The following is a 17,835-nucleotide window of genomic DNA, read 5'->3' as shown; positions in this document are numbered from 1 at the left end:
TCGCGTCATGTTTGAGCGTTTATTTAAATGTATTCCCGCTGCGCACCCCCTCCCTGTGTGAAAGCCGAGTCTGAAAGGAGGAGGATACAGGCCACGGTAGTGCCACATCAGCACATTCACTAACAGGGCCGCCCGTTGGGTCATAACACCTCGGCCCCCCACCGGCGTGGCACTCTGCGCTGCCTGGTGAAAACACGCTAGCGCGGCGAGCTCAGTTCCGAAACCAGTCGTTCCAGCAAGAGACTTCAGTTTATGAACGGGTCAAAAAAGGGAGACGGGGGTTGCTAAGATATCAGGGTTCCGCGGAAGAAAAATATCGGCCCGATGACGAGAGACGGAATATTAAAATCGTGGTCGGTCTCTTGTCCCTTTGTGCCGTCGACCCAAAAGGTGTGTTCTGATGAGGTCACCCGAGGTGAATGTTGAGGCTGCTCAGCTTCAGCGAGCCCCAAGATTCACGGCGTGGTCGTCGTCCTTCTCCGATCAATGACGCAGTTCCTCTCTCCTCCTTCCACACAAAAACGGATGGACTGAGGTGGAGAGAGAAGATGCAGGATGGGGTTATGTTCTCCTCTGGCACCTACGAGTGAGAGTGTGTGCGTGTGTGTGTGTGTGTTACCTGCGTAGGGGACTACAGTTCTCCGAGAGGAATGATTTCTTCGTTGATAAAAAACTCAATGGTCTCCTCCTCCCAGTCGTCCACGTTGCTGTCCAGCTCGTCGGTGTCCACGCCTGGAAGACACCACAAGGTGTGAGACCTCGACGGCGAGGACGGGCGGTCGGAAGCGGCGACGCCGGGAGACGAACCTGCTCTGAGCTCCAGGCGAGCCGCCTTCTGCTCCTGGTAGGTCTGCTGCGCCTGCTCCCTGTACTGGTGGTACTCCTCCATCATGGTCCTGCGCTTGTCCACCAGCTCCTACTCACACACACACACACACACACACCATGAGGTTATTCTACGTTTAGCAAAAAGAGCTGAGTCGCGCTTAACGCTTTCGGTTCAGACACGATCTCACCTTGGAGGCCTTGGACTGGCTCAGACGGTCCTTTTGTTCAAAGATCTTCGAGTATTTCTTAAGATCCTTCTTGATCATCTGGAGGAGACAGAGGAGCGTTTACAGCGGACCGACGTATCTCGGTTCTTCAGAGGTTGAGGTGGAATCAGGAGCCGTACCTTGATCTGGTCTCCGCTGAGCAAAGTTGGAGGTCTTGGTCTCCAGAGCAGCTGACAGAAGCGGTCCTTGTTGTTCTTCTGAAGGAGGCGGCCCTGGAAGGTCCACAGCCAGTAGGCGTTGTCCACCTGGATGGATGAGAAGCGGGAGCTTGAGCAGGTGAAGCGGGAGGACGAGGAGGTCTTCAGGGGTGTGAGGGAGCAGATCATACCTTGTGGCTCCACCAGGAGACGGACGTGACGACGTAGCGTCCGGTCGGGTCCCACTCCACGTCGGACGCCATGTAGTGCTCTGCGATGTTCATCATCGTGCAGTCTGACGTGTCCACGAAGGCGAGGGCGCCGTTCATACTGAGCAGACGGGAGACCAAACCATGAGCATCTCCACAGGGTTCAGCAGAAGGTCCGGCCAGGCCTCGGATCAGAGTTGGAATCGGGATCACACATTAAACTGACCTCCTCAGTCCAGCCAGAACCATGAATTGTCCCTGGGGGCTCCAGAAGATGCTGTTGGCCTGCTGCTTGTCAAACATCTCTGCAAAGGTCAACAAAGTGAGGTTCAGCGAGCGGAGAGGTTCGGCCGAGACGGCTCGCCGGAGGTCCGGCGCCCACTCACTTATGAGCTCGATTTTGCCGTTGTTCTTGACGTGGTAGAAGGAGGCGTTGATCCTGGGAGATTCTCCGTGGAGGACGGCGAACTTGCTGCCGTTGGGCTCCCACGCGAAGGCTATGATGCTTTCTGGAGATGGAAAAAAAAAAAAATAATAATAATAAAAACCCAGAGGTGAGGTTTGTGCCTCTGCTCAGCTGCGGTTCCAAAGCGGACTCGTCCCTACCCTTCATCTCCACCACGTCCACGGGAACCTGCTTCTCCCTCATGCGGAAGATCTCAAAGTTGGTGACCACACCCTGGGGGAGAAGCGAAAATAAAAACGATTATTATTTCCCTCAGGTTTTTGTCGTACGTCCTCCCTCCTACCCGCACCTACCTGCGTTCCTTTCGGGGTCCGGTCCACCTTCACGCAGAGGTAATCTCCATTCCTCTGCCAGTGGAGTTTGCAGTCGACGACGTTGAAGAGGTTGCGGACGCGGATCTCCTGGCGGGAGGGCAGCTGCATCAGCGTGACCCTGGCCGGGATGTCTTTGTCCTCGGGCACCCAGAAGGCGATGATGTTGTCACCGGGGGACCAGGAGAAGTCCCTGAGGAGACCAGAGAGAGGTTTGCGGAGGTCCTCCAAAGAGACTCCGCGAGGCGTAAAACGGGAAGATCGGGATTCCTTACTTGATTCCGGAAATCTTGAGGCTCTTCTTGTCGAGCAGGCCCATCGACTGGAAGCAGCGGAAACAGCTTTAGTGCGGATTGCAAACTAGAACAAAGCTCTCGTCGGACCTTCGGCGAATCATCTCACCGGTGTCTCGTAGATGCTCAGCGTGTCCTGGGTCATCCTGGCAAAGAACTTCCCGTCGTGGCTCCACCTGGACACAAACGTACGTCATCATCACGCCTTCCACGCCGCAGGAGATGGACGCCGGGACGGCCGTCCTTACTTGAATATGGGCCAGTGTGCAGAGCTCTCGCAGTGGAAGCCCCTCTTCTTCTGTCCGGTCAGAATGTCCCAGATGATGATGGCCTGCGGGTCCTCTTTGGTGTCCATCAAGGGACTGAAGGTCACGACGTACCTGGAAAAGAAAAGCCACGACCGCAGAGGGACAGAAAAAGTCAGCAAACTGTTTCACGGTCGTCGTCGGGGAGACTTTCTCTTGCCTCCGGGAAGGAGGTCACATCTCGAATCTCCTTAACTCATATCGAACTCTATGGTGGGTTTGGCAGAAAAGGTCCGAGGCGAGAGCTGCGCTTGGCGGTGTCTACCAATTGTATATTGCAGCTGGAGCACATCTGGCAGATCTCTCCGGGGGGCTCGAATAATGGCCGCAACGCACAATTAAAATCCGTTCCCGAGATTCTAGAAGGCCTTGACGTCCCCTAGCTCGATAATGCAGACGCCCCACAACAGCTGTGTGCAGATTAGCCATCTGGGAATAATTAGCACACGTACCTCATCGGGCAGGAGCGTCAGAGCCGATCGTTTTATCAGGTTTTTTTTTTGCCAGAGCTCCGGCAGATTGTGTTTCCAAGATGTTTGCAATGGCAACACAATCCAACACTAAACATTAATATACGGGTCTCTACTGAGATTGGAGGAGGTCTGGAGGAAGACCAGGGAGGTGGTTCGAAAGAGGACAGGATCCTTTGTACCACTTGTTTTGCTTTTGGGGAAAATTTCACATTCACAAAAGGAAATGGAGCACCACTATAACTGGACTTCAGAACATGAAGGCAGTAAGAATGATCTTTATTTTTTATAAATATTGACTAATATTTGTGTGTAAATGTATTCTTTTTCTGGGCTTTGTGATTGTTTTATGTATGTATATTTTTGTGTTTCCCCTGGCTGAACAGATTTGTTTTGTTTGAAAAAAAAAAGCGGACAGGAAGTTAGATGGAGACAGGTGATTGGCTGTGGGTTAGACGGAGGCAGGTGATTGGCTGTGGGTCAGACGGAGGCAGGTGATTGGCTGTGGGTTAGACGGAGGCAGGTGATTGGCTGAGAATGATTTGCACACCTACTTCATTGGACAGGAGCGTCAGAGATCAACTAGTTCTAGATTTATATTTCTTTTGTGCTGGACAAGGACGTATTGCAGAACGGCAACAGATCGTGTTTACACCGTGCTTACAATGCTCAAATAATCCGCATTTATTATGAATATGGGTCTCCAAATATATTAAAATATCCTCCGCTAAACATCTTTGATTACCTCTCACATGGCGAGAAGTCGATGAGGGACACGCCCTGGTGGCTGAACCTCTGGATCTGTTTGAACTTCTCGCCGCCCCACAGCGCGATGCCGCGCTGGTGAAAGGTGGCCAGGTAGGTGCCTTTGGGGGACCAGCGCACGTACGTCTCCGTCCAGCGCTGCGTCGGAACACAAACACCTCGTCATTCGCGAGTCGAGACCGACGGATTACATTATGGAGCGAAAGGGCCCGCCACGCACCGCTCTCTCCTCCACCGTGATGGGTTCTTTTGCGTCGTTGGCGAAAATGGCGGTTCGTTCTCCTGCTTCATAGATGACGCTGTACTGGTCACGACAGTCTTGGTCCTCGATCCAGTGGCGCATGTTACCCTGAGGAGGGGCAACTGTGGTTTACTCATGTTTATCATACGGAGGGGCAATAATTATACATAAATGTGTCATGGCGGGAGAGGGGAGGATGGATAAGAGCAGGAACGAGTCTATCAGAGTGACAGAACGTGTCTGTGGAGATGAAGTCAGACTGAGGTGGTTTGGACATGGAAAGAGGAGGGATGGTGGAGATCTAGGTAGGAGGATGCTGAGGTTGGAGGAGGTCAGGACGAGGTTTATGGATGGAGGGGAGAAGGACAGGAAGTTAAGATGGAGGCAGGTGATTGGCTGTGGGTAAGATGGAGGCAGGTGATTGGCTGAGGGTTAGATGGAGGCAGCTGATTGGCTGAGGTGACCAAAGAAGGGAGCAGTGGAGAGGGAAAAGAACATGAAATGATTCATAGCAACGTTAGCACAACACTTACAAAATCTTTGAAAGGCTGCTTCTCTGGAGTTTCCCACTCATCGCTGATGGTCATGTACCTGCAAGTGAAGAACATAATGAGAAACCAAGAAATAGAAGATGAATCGGCTAATGTGGCACATTTCTGCTGCCGTCCTCACTTATCAAAGTCGGTGAAGAGGTTGACCCTGAAGGTGTGCTGTTTGTCCAGCTTGTATCCATCTGCGTTTTTCACGGCCTCTGATGCCTGGGTGGGCGAGGAGTACTCCAAGAAGATGTAGCTGAATGAACACAAGAATGTGTAATAAAATGTTTAAACATGGAGATACAAAAGGACAAGGGGGGGGAAGAAAGAAAACACACCCTTTGGTCATGCCCTCAGCTTCTGGGTAGAACTCAGTGGTGATCTTGCCGAACTTGGAGAAGATCTTGTGGATGACGTTTTTGAGCTTTTCCAGGCGCTCCGGGCCCACCTGGGGAACATTGTCCACCACCACCACCGAGTCTATGCCGTCCGCCTCCTGGGGCTTCTCCCTCAGAATGTGACCCAGAAGCTCTGTGGAGGAGAATGGAAGGCAAAGATGTGTCGCTCAACTTCTGACTTAGATGTGAATATATTAAAAACCCCCGAAGACGATTCGCAGCATTACATTTCTGTACTGCAGTTCACTTTGGTAAGATGGATGGAGTTGCTATCTGTGGTACATTAGCATCCAAATGAGGCAATTGCAACGCACGTCAGTGACAGAGACATTTAGAGGAGCCGTCAAGTATTATAGCTTTAGGCTCAAAATGTTTTCTAATTCCCCAAACCCTGCCTATAAATTCCACGTTTACGACTCTGGCCAAAGTGATGGATCAAAGTTTCGGTGTAATATTTAAAAAGTAGACACTTTTCCCATTCAAAGAATTGATTTTAAGCATCGATTCGCCCATATGTTGGTGTGACATTTCCCATTCATGCAGCAGCAGGAGGTGGAGGGTCTTGATGATTGTCTCAAAACCCAGCTTTTTACATTTTAGACACATTTTACATTTAAAGACTGACTAAACAATCGCGACGTAGCCGGCGCTGGGACGCCGGGGCTCCGGGGGCCGGGGTGAGGCTCCGATGGGCGCCATGTAGCATCGCTTCACACGGCCGGATGAACCGGATACGTGTCGATAGCGAACCGGCGAAGTGAAAAATCGTGGGATTGAAAAACATTTACGATCCGTTATCGGAAACCGGGTCCACCCTAACGCGGAAAAGATGAATTGAGACTCCGGGCGGCTAGCTAGCAAGCAAGCTAGCTAGCTAGCTAGCTAGCTAGCTAGCTTAACGACACCGTCACCGGGCCGGTTAGCCGGGTTAAGCTAGCAGCAGGCCGGAAAGCCGGGGTCTCTCCTGCGGGCGCTCACCCTCGTCGTCGACGTCATCCACGAAGTCCTCCGGGTCGCTGAAGGAGGGCTCCTCCTCTTCATACTCGGGGTCTTCCACCATGTCCACCGTATCTTGCATTTAAACACACCCGCGAGAAGGACTCCCCGCTTGCGGAGGGACACGTTACAGAAGGCGAGGGGGGCTGATGGTCCTCGGCCGGTGCGACACCATGTGCGACGACGTGAAAATGGACGATACGACGGAAGCTTGACACCGGAAGCGGCTCCCGAACCCGGAAGTAAGTGAGTAGATCTGTAAACAAAAGGGAGCGGCAGCAGCACAATCAGAGGCTACGCGATGTAGCCCATCTATATGTTTTGTGAATCAGCGCAGTGACAAAGTAGGGGAAGCGGCGTGCCGGTGGACGCACTAATATTTCCCGCGATGTTACCGTGCAGCCTAACTAGATTACAAAGAGTGTATTTTCTTTTTTTAATCAGAACGATGCAGTTCTGTTTTTAATACGCTTCACTTTGTATTTTTAGGTAACTGATAAACCGGGTGTTCCGCTGGAAAACAAATCGGTCTCTGTGACTCACACACACACATACACACACGTCTCCACTATGGACGGGGAGTGTGTGTTGCTGCTGCCGCGGGTGTGTGAGGTGCTGGCGGACCCCGGCAGGTCTCTGCCGGACGACACCAGCCTGGAGAAGCTGCTGGACTATCTCACAGGACTCACCCAAGCAGGTCAGAGCTGGAAGTTTGGTCAGACTTCTCCACCCGTTTACCGGTCCCGGTTCTAAAGAGATAATCTGGTGTATTCTTTCTACTTCCATGTGGAGATGTGACAGGTCTGATGTTGCTGAGTGACTTGGTTGAGCTTGCAAAACTTCATGCCCTGCAGGTCTCCACCTCTGTGTGGATTTGGAGGCCGATGCAGACTTCAGAAGGAACAATGTGCAGTAAACTTGCCCATCTTCTGTCTGGAATGAAGGTGGATCGCTGCTGCAGAGCTGCCCGGCCCTCCTGGACTTCATATCCACCGTGACGCACGACCGAGCCGCAGACCCCGGCGTCCTCTCCTTCGCCCTCAAACTCACCGGCTTCATGGCTGCGACTGAGGGCGACTTTAAAACGCTTCAGGTGGGGGTTGTGAAGTTGTCGCAGCTTCATACACGAGAAACCGGTCGCTGATCACGGAGGGCGTCTTGCAGGAGTTCCAGATCCTGGACGTGCTCTTCAGCCCTCAGCACTGGGAAGAGGCAGGGCTTTGGGGGGATCCCTGCGTACGGATAGGCTGGATTCAAGGCTTGGACAGGATGCTGCGCCACCCGGAGGCTCTCGCCTTCTTCCAAAAGTCAGGTCCGCTGTCACGTTGGATCCGTCCGATACTCAACCGTCTTTACTTTTTACCAGGTTGTAATTCTGCGTCTTGTTTTTCCAGATTTCATCAAACACCTTCTGCACCTCCAGACGGACACGAGTCTCTTCGTGGCCTCGGCTTCCAATCGGACGCTGGCCCACATCTTGCTCTTCCTCCAGCCGGACCTTCCGCCGTGCAGCCCGACGGACGGAAAGGACGACTCCGCCGGGCGGACCAACGGCTCTGTCGCGCCGCCGCAACCCGCCGCCGCGTTTGACGTAAACAACCCTGTCGTCATGGCGATCTCAGGGCACCTAAAGGAGTCGCTGGTCCCCAAGGATCCCGCGCAGCACCATCGGAGCTTGCAGACGCTCAAACTCCTGGTCCTGGTCCTGGGCCGGGCCGGGCCTGCTCTGCGGGAGATGCTGCTCCGGGTCGTCTCGGACCCCCTGGAGGAGCTGGTGGTCGGAGGCCACGGTCGGCTCACGCTGGCCGTCATGGACGTCGTCATGGCGACGCAAAGGTGGGGCGTCTCACACGTCGCACAGACGTACACATGATTAAAATAACTGGAAATGGAATTCGACAGCGCCGATCAAACAAATATGGTAACGATGAGGAGCCAACGGGGCCGTTTGAGGATAGAAGGAGTTCTGCTTGAAAGACCAGAGAGTCGGGCTGCTGTCAGTCAAGCTCTTCTTCAGTTTCTGCATTTTAATTTATGCACTTTAGTTTGTTTGCGAGGGGCAAAGGGAGCTTTACAACAGTGCGGGTTCATCAGATCCTTTGGCTATAACAGAAAAATACTAATTCAGTCGTCTTCTTCCTCTTCCTTATTCTCTTTTGGGCTTTTCCCTTCAGGGTTCTCCACAGCGAATCCACCTTCTCTATCCAATCCCATTCTCTGGATCCTCTTCTCTCACACCAACTAAGTTCAAATCCCCTCCCGCTACATCCATAAATCTTCTGTTTGGTCTTCCTCTTGACCTCCTGCCTGGCAGCTCCACCTTCAGCAACCCTCTACCCAGATCTTCACCATGGTTTGGACATGAACAGAGGAGTGTTCATGTCCAAACCATCCCAGTCATCACACTGTCTCAGTCATACATGTCCTGCACCCCTGTGACAAATTCTTCTGTTCCTTTGGGCTTTTCCCTTCAGGGGTCGCCTCAGCAGATCCACCTTCTCCATCTAACCCTATTCTCTGGATCCTCCTCTCTCACACTGACTAACTCTATACCTTCGCTCTCGACGTCCATCAATCTTCTCTTTGGTCTTCCTCTAGACCTGGAATTCCAGCATTCGTCTACCAATATATTCAGTCTCCCTCCTCTGTCCATGACCCAACCATCTCAGACCTTCTCTCCAAAACATCGAACATGTGCCGTCCCTCTGATGGATGACGTCTTATCCATCCTGTTCACTCCCAAAGAGAACCTCCACATCTTCATCTCTGTGACCTCCAGCTTTGCTTCCTGTCATTTCTTCAGTTCCACTGTCTCCAGACCACACACACCATCATCTGCAGGTGTCACCACTGTCTCTTCCACCTTTCACATCTATTCCGTCTTGCTGCGACTAACTTTCATTCCTCTCCTTTCCAGAGCATACCTCCACCTCTCTAGATGTTCCTCAAACTGTCTTCTGCTCGCACTACAGATCACAGTGTCATCTGCAAACATCATGGTCCACGGAGATTCCTGTCTAACCTCATGTGTCAGCCTGTCCATCAGGGGACAGGCTACTCCCTGATGGAATCCCACCTCCACCTTGAACTTCTCTGTCACAGCTACAGCACACCTCATCACTGTCTCACATCGAGCATACATGTCTTGCACCAGTCTAACATACTTCTCTGCCACTCCAGACTTCCTCATACAATACCAGAGTTCCTCTCTCAGCACTTCCTCTCTCTTAAGTGCCGCTCCTTCACATCAGTTGTCAGATGCGAGAAACCCATGTCTCCAGTGTGAATTAAATGAGGACGAAGTGTCGGCGGAGCCGCGTTCTGCCTTTTCTGCACAAATGCAGCCGTTAATGAAGTTCTTTGGGAATCATGAGGTCAAAGTGTCGGTGTCTGCTCTCCTCAGCTCAGTCCTCGATCAAGGCGCCGGGCCTCGGACCCTCGGACGCCTCCTTTCGTTGATGCTGAAGGTCGGCGGGCCTGCAGACCTGGTCCAGGTTGCGTCCGCTCTCCTGCACAGGAACCCTCGGTGAGAATCCGCCACCTCGCGTTCAGGTGCAGAATGTGTGTTCACACTCGCGCACAAACTCCACACAGGAGTGTGTGTTTTTTTTTTCCCTTCAACTTTTTTTTTCTTTGTCTCGGTGCAGCGACGCCGCCGACGCAGCTCAGGCGGTGAGAATCCTCCTGCTGGTCCTGGATGTGGTCACGGGTCAACATCTGCTGGCTTCAGGTAGCAAACACACCTCCGTCCGTGGGAAGGATACGCAAACTTTGGGTCGAATCTTCTCATTTCCATGAACGCCTTCCCAGGCCCGGCTGCGGACGAGCTCCGGGCGGCCATGGCGGAGCAGCTGAGGAGCAAAACCTCATGCGTCTCCTTGACGTGCATCTGTCTGAGGGCCACGCCTCAGATCACGCTCATGGTGAGACGCCGCAGCTAGATCTTGATCTCCACCGGTCCAACCCTGACCTGTTCCTTGTGGCCTCAGCCTCCCGAAGTCCTGCCGTGTCCCCCGGCTTCGGTGGCTCGAGCCGTGGTGTCGCTGCTGAGGCTCTGCACGGGGAGGTCCTCCGCAGGGTCCACCGACCAGATCTCCAGGAACGTCGTCTCCAGCGGGAAGGTGGAGAAATGTGCTCTGGAGGCCCTCACGTCCCTCAGCGGAGGCCCTGGTAAGGTTGCCATCAAGAAGATCAGGGAAGAAAAAATCAAACAAACAGAGCCTGGATGAGATTCCTGTCTTCCAGGGGTGAAGGACCTGGTGCAGGAGGTGTTGACCCTTCTGCTGGAGTATCTGGACCATCCCGACTCGGACGCCACTGTGAGTCCTGCTCCCCGCAGACGTCCTGCAGGCGGCGAAGACACAGAAAAATACAAATCCCATGTTCTCGCATGTTCTGGAGATACCTGGAGGATCTCAGCTTCTCTCAGCGTGTCCAAATGGACGCCTTCTGACCGAAACGTAAACAGTTGGATCGGCGCTAAACCAGATGTTTCTGCCTCCCAGGTGTTACACAAGTCCTACAAGGCCCTGATGACGTGGATGAGCGAGTGCTCGGACGTCTCGTCCATCACGGAGGGGTTCGGAGAAGGTGACGCCCCCTTCCTCCTCCCGGCGGCCATCTTGGTAAGGTCACTTCCTGTCTGAGTTAGCGATGTGATGACATGGCGGCGTTGGTGTCAGATCTCCTCAGGCTGGTGAGGAAGCGAGTGTGTGACCCCCGCTGGGAGGTGAGGGACTCCACCGTGGAGTTTTTGGGACATCTGGCCCGCGACGCTCCCGCCGCCGCCGCCGCCGCCGCCGCCATGGCGCCGAGCGACACCACCGCCCTCCTGCGGGAGGCGCTGCAGGACCAGGAGAGCTACGTGAGGGCCAGCGCGGTGGCGGCTCTGGCTCGGACGCTCGCACGCCGCCGCCAGCAGGGGGCGCCGCCGCCCCAGGAGCAGGTCGGTTCTCCTCACCTTCTTCTGAACCCGAAGGCCACGTACGACCACGACCGACGGATCTTCTTCTGTGAACGTTTCAGTCGGAGGTGATCTCCAGCCTGCTGGAGATGCTCTCCGAAGACACGGAGGGTTTCGCCCGGCGGGCCGTCGTGCGGTTCTTCATCGCCTGGTTCTCCTCAAGCCGCCCGGCGCCGTCCTCGCCGATCCTCGCCGACGCCGTACCCGCCGTCCTCCTGCGCGGCAGCGTGGATCTGGACTGGGAGGTCAAGGTTCACACGCTGGAGCTGGCCGAGCTGCTGCTGGATGAAGCTCTCAGCGGTTGCCGCGGCGACAAGCGGCGTTCAGGCGGCGACCTGGACGGCGTGTTGAACTCCCTGGTGCAGCAGGGCGTCCTCTCGGCGCTGCTCGGCGGCCTGGTCGACTGCGACAGGCCGGTCGCGCTGAAGGCCTGTCAGCTGCTGATGACGCTCAGGGACGCGGCGTGCAGCGCGAGCGTTTCCGTGACGACGACGGTTTCCTGCGAGCTGCCCGGACGGGGGTGGGGGAGGGAGATCAGGAAGATGTTATCGGCCAACGGCGCCTCGGAGGTCGTCCGGGAGTTGACGGAGGAGGAGGGCGGCGGCGAGGGTGTGTGTGTGAGTGTGTGTGAGGCGCTGCGCTTCCTGGAGTTGGACCGGCGTCTCGCCGTTCTGACGCAAAGCAGCGACCACGTCCACAACTCCCTCCGCTCGCTGCTTCAGGACATACTGAGCGCTGGCGGCGCCCAGCTCGACGCCCGGCCGGGGCAGGAGGTCATAGTGGACTGCTACTGACACACACACACACACACACACACACACACACACACACACACACACACACACACGCACGCACGCACGCACGCGCGCGCGACCAGTCAGATTACACCATTTCCTGCTTTTTCCTGGATGTTAAAAGAAGCTGCAGGACATCAGGATGAAGCAGCTTTGTTTTGTTTTTTTATATGTTTTTCTCTGCGCTAGTGATGAAAGATAAAACACCAGAAACTGAGTCCACACACAGATTACCACAGATTACCTGTTAAACCAGTGCCTCCGAGCTTCTGTTGCTGCTCAGCAACACAAAGGGACCTTCAGTTTATCGCTGGATGTTCAGCCACCCTGTCCTTTAATAAAGATCTTCATTTCCTTATCAGTTGTGATATTTTTCTGGGTATCTCTTTCTACATTGATTTCTTTCTTACAACTTCTCCTTTGGGTTTTTCCCTTCAGGGGTATCTTCTCTCATTATGTCCATTACCGGTAAGCTTCTTTTTGGTCTTCCTTTACACCTCCTGCCTGGCAGCTCCACCTTCTGCAACCTTCTACCCAGATCTTCACCATGGTTTGGACATAAAACAGAGGAGTGTTCATGTCCAAACTATCAGTCATCACTTTGTCTCGGACATACATGTCCTGCACCTCTGTGATAAATTTTTCTTTTCCTTTGGGCTTTTCCCTTCAGGGGTCTCCACAGCCAATCCACCTTCTCCATCTAACCCTCTTCTCTGGATCCTCTTCTCTCACACTAACTAACTCCATATCTTCTCTCACGATGACCGTGCATCTTCTAGACCTCCAATTCCAGCATCCGTCCACCACTATAGTCACTCTCCCTCCTCTGTCCATGACCCAACCATCTCCGTCTGGCTTCTCTGACCTTCTCTCCAAAACATCTACCATTTGCCGTCCCTCTGATAGACTCATTCCTGATCCTGTCCATCCTGGTCACTCCCAAAGAGAACCTCAACATCTTCATCTCCACGACCTCCAGCTCTGCCTCCGACCTTTTCCTTATTCTCGCTGTTTTCTCACTATTCTTTCGTTATCTATCATGCTTATCCTTATCTGACCTTGACCTTGACTGGTTTTCTCAACCACTATCCTGATCATTTCGCACTTTATCTATAATATATCAAAACCTTTTCCCAGAGAAATGAAAACCAAATATAATTGTAATAAATACAAAGTTTAAAAAAAAAACCCTTGAGTTAAATACAACTTCAAACTATCTCTGGTGTGGATTGATTTGAGATTCAGAGCCAACGTGACTCGACCTCCAGGAACTGAACTCTATAAAATTCACAATTTAGTCAATTCTATTAAACACTGTATATTTCCTTCTCTTTTCAAATATTTCCATCCTCTCCTGCTCCTGCTCAGCTCTCACACCTTTACTTTCCCACAAAAAACCCATTTCATCCGCTTTGGCGTTTTTTAAAAGAAAAGAAAACGGACAAAGTTGCTCACGGGAAGTGAATCGGTTGCAGATGCGGACAAGTAATCAGTAATAGATTACATTTACTTGCCCTCCTCGCAACCCTGAGCCTCCTTCCCCGCCGGAAACAGCCTTCCACGCCTTCACGTGTTCACACACTCGCTACTGTGGTCACATGGACGCACAGCAGGACACACACACACACACACACACACAGAGTTCAGTGGAACTCTCCTCATTAACTAATGAGCAGAATGTCAGTGACTGCCTGCACACACACACACACACACACACACACACACACACACACACAGATTATCTCCTCCTGCTCTTGCGTGCCCTCACACAGCGACGCTCCGCTCACGCAGCTCCAAACTCTCCGTCAGTCCATGGAGTGAAGGTACCTTCTACCAGGGGTTTGAGGTGGTCTTGGCTTCTCGGCATGGAGGCAGTGGCCCTCTTCTCCTTCTCCGCATCCGAGGCGGACGAGATCAGCTTTCAGAAGGGGGACGTGGTGAAGGTACGGGAGGTCGGCGTGGCTTTCAAACCCGTGGACGTCACAGAAGCTGCACGGATAAGAAGATCTGTGTGTGTTTTAGGTGACGGAGATGGAGGAGGATTCCTGCTGGTTCACGGCGGAGATCCGGGGGAAGCGCGGCTACGTGCCGGAAAACTACATTTCCCTCCTGCCTCATCCGTAAGAACATCTCCTTCTCCGCTGCAGAATTCTAAAATCGAGCCCAAAATGTGCAGATGTACCTTGCAGAAGGTCAGATGGAGGTTTGTCTGCTGGAATCGTCTTTTTATTTATTTCCAAGATTCTTCGCTTAAACCTGCGTTTCAAAGTGACTCACCGTGACTCCTTGGACTTCACCAAGTTGCAGATTGCAGAATATTCAAATGTGTGTGTGTGTGTGTGTGTTTTCCCGTAGGTGGTTTGCAGGACGGGTGCCGAGGCTGGAGGCCGAGCAGCGTCTCATCCGGCAGGACGCCGGTGTTTTCCTGGTGAGGGAAAGCGAGTCAGCTCCCGGAGAGTTCTCCGTCTCCGTCAGGTCAGTAAATGCATCACACACACACACAAACACACACACACACATATGAATTATTCGGGTCCGGCCGATGCAGGAAGCAGCTAAATCTGGTGTTTCGGCCTGAAACTACATTCCTCTGGAATCAAATTGTGATGCCAGTCAGTCCCAGAAGGTCCCTCTGCACATCTTCTCCTTGCATCATCCGTGTGCTCTCAGTTGTGTGTGTGTGTGTGTGTGTGATGTGTGGTTTGTATCGTGCACGCCGCGCACATTGGCAGTCCACGTGTCTCTGGTGTGTGTCGGGTCAGCGGAGGGCTGATTCCATTTAAATATATTCAACTAGAACCCATTAAACTAAAAATATCACATCGGAACTGACTCGTTGTGTGTGTGTGTGTGTGTGTGTGTGCGTGTGTGTGAGGAGTTGTAATTTGGGTCACCGAAGTGACGTTGGACACATTTAATCATTGAGGGTTAATGAGACGTGCTCAATAATCGGGGCTGTTACGTAACGGCCCGCTCTCGTTCGTCAAACACAGGTGTGTTACGCAACACACACATGTCCCTGACAAACATGTACAGAATGTGCGTATTATTAATAATGTTTTAAAACACAGCATCTGTCTGCCCGTGAGCACACACACACACACACACACATAAAAACACACACACACAAGCATAGTTGTGTGTTGCAGCTGTTACAGGCGGTGCAACTAGGGTGCAATTCTCCATCTGGCCACTAGGGGGAGACAACGCACAAGCAGAACTTGCAGCATCAATCAGCCTTGAGTTCTTGTTTATAAATAGCAGATAAAGCATGAAAATAGTTTCTACAAATATTTACAGCTGGAGTTTATCAGTCTGCTGTGCTGTATCCCCTACATACACACACACTGTCAGTTGAAAAATGTTTTTTACCATGATAATTGTTTGTTAAGTCTGGCAAGATCATTTTGTAGTTTAATTCTTTAGAAGACAAAAAAAAAAAGTCAGACACATTACGGCTCTTATTTGACCGTCCGGGTTCTTCCGCCTGCATTGCTGTGGCCCGACGCGTCACTCACTGTGGTTCCTTCCCCTGTGTTTAAAAAGTTCCTCATCAGTAACTACTTTTTCCAGAATGTGGAAACCAAATCTGGGACTGGGGGAGACTAAAATGTGACATTGGCACATTTCAGAATGATCACTTGGAGAAAAAGTGATCGAATCTGGATGAACAAAACCCCAAGTGGACACGTGGACGTACATAGACCTTCCCTGAATCAGAAAAATTGCAGTAAAGTGTAATGAGGAAGAAAAATATGAGGAAGTATGGAGTCGCAGAGAAGTATATTAGACTGGTGCAAGACATGTATGCTTATTGTGTGTTTTGAAACCGGCTATTATTGAAACCCGCCGTCCGGACTGTGTTGACGTATTTACGGGCGCATCTTGTTGATAGCCGGTCCTCTTGTCGTCGCAGCTACGGCGACAGGGTGGAGCATTTCCGAGTCCTGGAAGGGGGCGGTCAGTACTGCATCTGGGACGAGTCCTTCTGCTCCCTGAACCGGCTGGTGGATTTCTACCGGACCCACAGCATCGCCGTGGAGCGATCGGTCCTGCTCCGAGACCCTCCCTGGGACGGCTCCCCTCGCCCGCGACCCCGGGGCGGATACAACCCGTACCCCAACCCTTACAGAAGCGGCTCTCAGGAGTCCCTTTCCTCGACCCACCTCTACCCGCGACCCCGCAAGCCCGCCGAAGCCCCCCCGTCCCCGCGTCTCCTGGAAACGAGGGTACGATCAAACATCAAAAAAGGTTTCCAATCTTTAAAAAAACTGATGAAATTCCTCGTTTTCCCGCAGAAACCTCGTCTGGCTCAAGCCCTCTGCGATTACGCCCCCGCTCACGCCGCCCACCTCCACTTCCTCCGCGGCGACATCGTCGACCTGCTGGACTGCACCGGCTCCCAGAGGTGGAGAGGTCGCTGCCGCGGACGAGTGGGAGTGTTTCCTCCGGAGTACGTCCAGCCGCTCTACCACTGATCCACGCCATGTTCACGCCAACACCCAAACACAACGGGGCGGCGAACGGAAAGCGAAGCCAAAAGCCGTCCACGGCCTCTAGAGGGAACACCGCAGCCCGGCTCCTAAATTTACGCTAGCAAAATTAGCCTTTTCCTTTTTTTTTTTGCTTTGGTTTGTTTCATAATTGGACTCAACAAAAGGGAAAGTAGTCATGGGGGCGGACGTATGTTTAGCGTTTGGACGCGACTGAGATGAAAATGTGAAAAGAAAATGGTCAGAATTTATACACAGAAGGCTAGAGTTCCGTAAAGGGTAATTCATTCGGGGTTGGAAGTCCACACAATGGCTCCATTATTCAGCCGCCGCCGCGCAACGGCATTCGTACGAAGGCTTTCTGGCTTCGTCTTTGTCCGGCTCAAAGAAGCGCAGACGGCTTTTGTCGGTCAATGATGTGCAAACAGTCGGTGTCAAATATCTCGGAACCCCAGCGGAAGCTATCAATCCCCGTCTCTTTTTCAAGAGTGTGCGAGAGGCCCTCCAATTTTTATTCTAAGCAGAAGTCTTGCATCTCCGTGCGATCGAGGTCGGCGATGTTCCCGTTCAACCTCTGCGTTGGTCGTACTTTACGGTTAAAAGCGGTTCGTGATGTCAGAATTTTAATCTACGTGTTGTTATTTATCTCTTATTGTTGACCGGTGAATTTCTTGTCTGTGTTTCTTCCTTGTTCCTGTTTACCAACAAGCATTAACTTTTAGTTTGTAGGTGATTTGTTTTATTTCAATTATCTTTCAAAAAGGCTAAAAGCACGCCGGATTTGGTTGAGGAAAAATGCACCGCGACAAAATGAAATGCTACGCTCAAATGAGATGACATTATGATTAGCCGATGCTAGGAAAAAGCTATAATAGGCTAATGCTGAATCAGAAAGGGCTAACTAATATTCACATATTTCCAAAAGGGTCTAGATTTGACAAACGCCGTTAGCCAAAGCTTATAAAAGTTAAGGATGGGATAGGAAGAGGATGAGATGGCTTATTGTAAGTAAAAAGCGGGTTTATGTGTGATCAAAAAAGATAAACTTTTATTAACAAATAGCTAAAAAGATGCTAACTTACTACTCATGCTAGTCATGGCCGGCTACATGATGCTAGCTGGTGCCACATTATGTTTCCCGCTTTTTCGGTTTTGAAAACCGACTTAATGGTTGGACAAAACTCGAAATGTAAATTGGTCAAGTGTGCGTGCTTTCTATTGTTGTGAGTCTTCCACAAACAATGTCATTAATGATCGAGAGCCTGTTTAAACCCTAAAGTTTGTGTTTCAGGTCCCGCCGTATTACTTTTTAACCGATCGAGCTGTTAAGTAACGCGGCCACTGCTGTACTCGCGATGTAATAAATAATAAAATGAAAAAATAGAAAAATGATCTGCATGTGA

General features: G+C 51.9%; 3 protein-coding genes across 3 annotated transcripts; 2 read left to right on the top strand and 1 right to left on the bottom strand.

Annotated features, from left to right (window-relative positions):
• On the bottom strand, positions 1–6,382 carry eif3ba (eukaryotic translation initiation factor 3, subunit Ba). The gene is made up of 19 exons (XM_086157557.1): positions 6,165–6,382; positions 5,127–5,319; positions 4,925–5,044; positions 4,786–4,843; positions 4,232–4,360; positions 3,992–4,149; positions 2,720–2,851; positions 2,581–2,647; positions 2,454–2,500; positions 2,161–2,371; positions 2,008–2,080; positions 1,788–1,910; positions 1,628–1,706; positions 1,384–1,522; positions 1,175–1,300; positions 1,017–1,094; positions 808–916; positions 620–732; positions 1–530 (listed from the first exon to the last, which is right to left on the bottom strand). The coding sequence occupies exons 1-18, from the start codon at positions 6,262–6,264 to the stop codon at positions 632–634; spliced, it is 2,043 nt and encodes a 680-aa protein (XP_086013683.1). The 5' UTR covers positions 6,265–6,382; the 3' UTR covers positions 1–530; positions 620–631.
• A 160-nt stretch (positions 6,383–6,542) lies between these two features.
• brat1 (BRCA1-associated ATM activator 1) lies at positions 6,543–12,282 on the top strand. The gene is made up of 12 exons (XM_086157556.1): positions 6,543–6,879; positions 7,127–7,275; positions 7,347–7,494; positions 7,577–8,018; positions 9,586–9,708; positions 9,830–9,912; positions 9,993–10,105; positions 10,172–10,352; positions 10,428–10,501; positions 10,688–10,772; positions 10,865–11,127; positions 11,208–12,282. Exons 1-12 carry the CDS (start codon positions 6,753–6,755, stop codon positions 11,937–11,939), a joined length of 2,520 nt encoding a protein of 839 aa, XP_086013682.1. The 5' UTR covers positions 6,543–6,752; the 3' UTR covers positions 11,940–12,282.
• Positions 12,283–13,692: 1,410 nt separating this feature from the next.
• Positions 13,693–17,824, top strand: LOC147229069 (GRB2-related adapter protein-like). The gene is made up of 5 exons (XM_086157554.1): positions 13,693–13,882; positions 13,962–14,059; positions 14,295–14,414; positions 15,856–16,168; positions 16,238–17,824. The coding sequence occupies exons 1-5, from the start codon at positions 13,805–13,807 to the stop codon at positions 16,415–16,417; spliced, it is 789 nt and encodes a 262-aa protein (XP_086013680.1). The 5' UTR covers positions 13,693–13,804; the 3' UTR covers positions 16,418–17,824.
• The last annotated feature ends 11 nt before the right edge of the window (positions 17,825–17,835 follow it).

This window comes from Fistularia commersonii, chromosome 12 (assembly GCF_037954325.1).
Source record: "Fistularia commersonii isolate RoL2024-O1a breed Wild chromosome 12, RoL_Fcom_v1.0, whole genome shotgun sequence".
In the NCBI taxonomy this organism is placed as follows: domain Eukaryota; kingdom Metazoa; phylum Chordata; class Actinopteri; order Syngnathiformes; family Fistulariidae; genus Fistularia; species Fistularia commersonii.
This window is presented reverse-complemented; position numbering and strand designations above follow the sequence as displayed.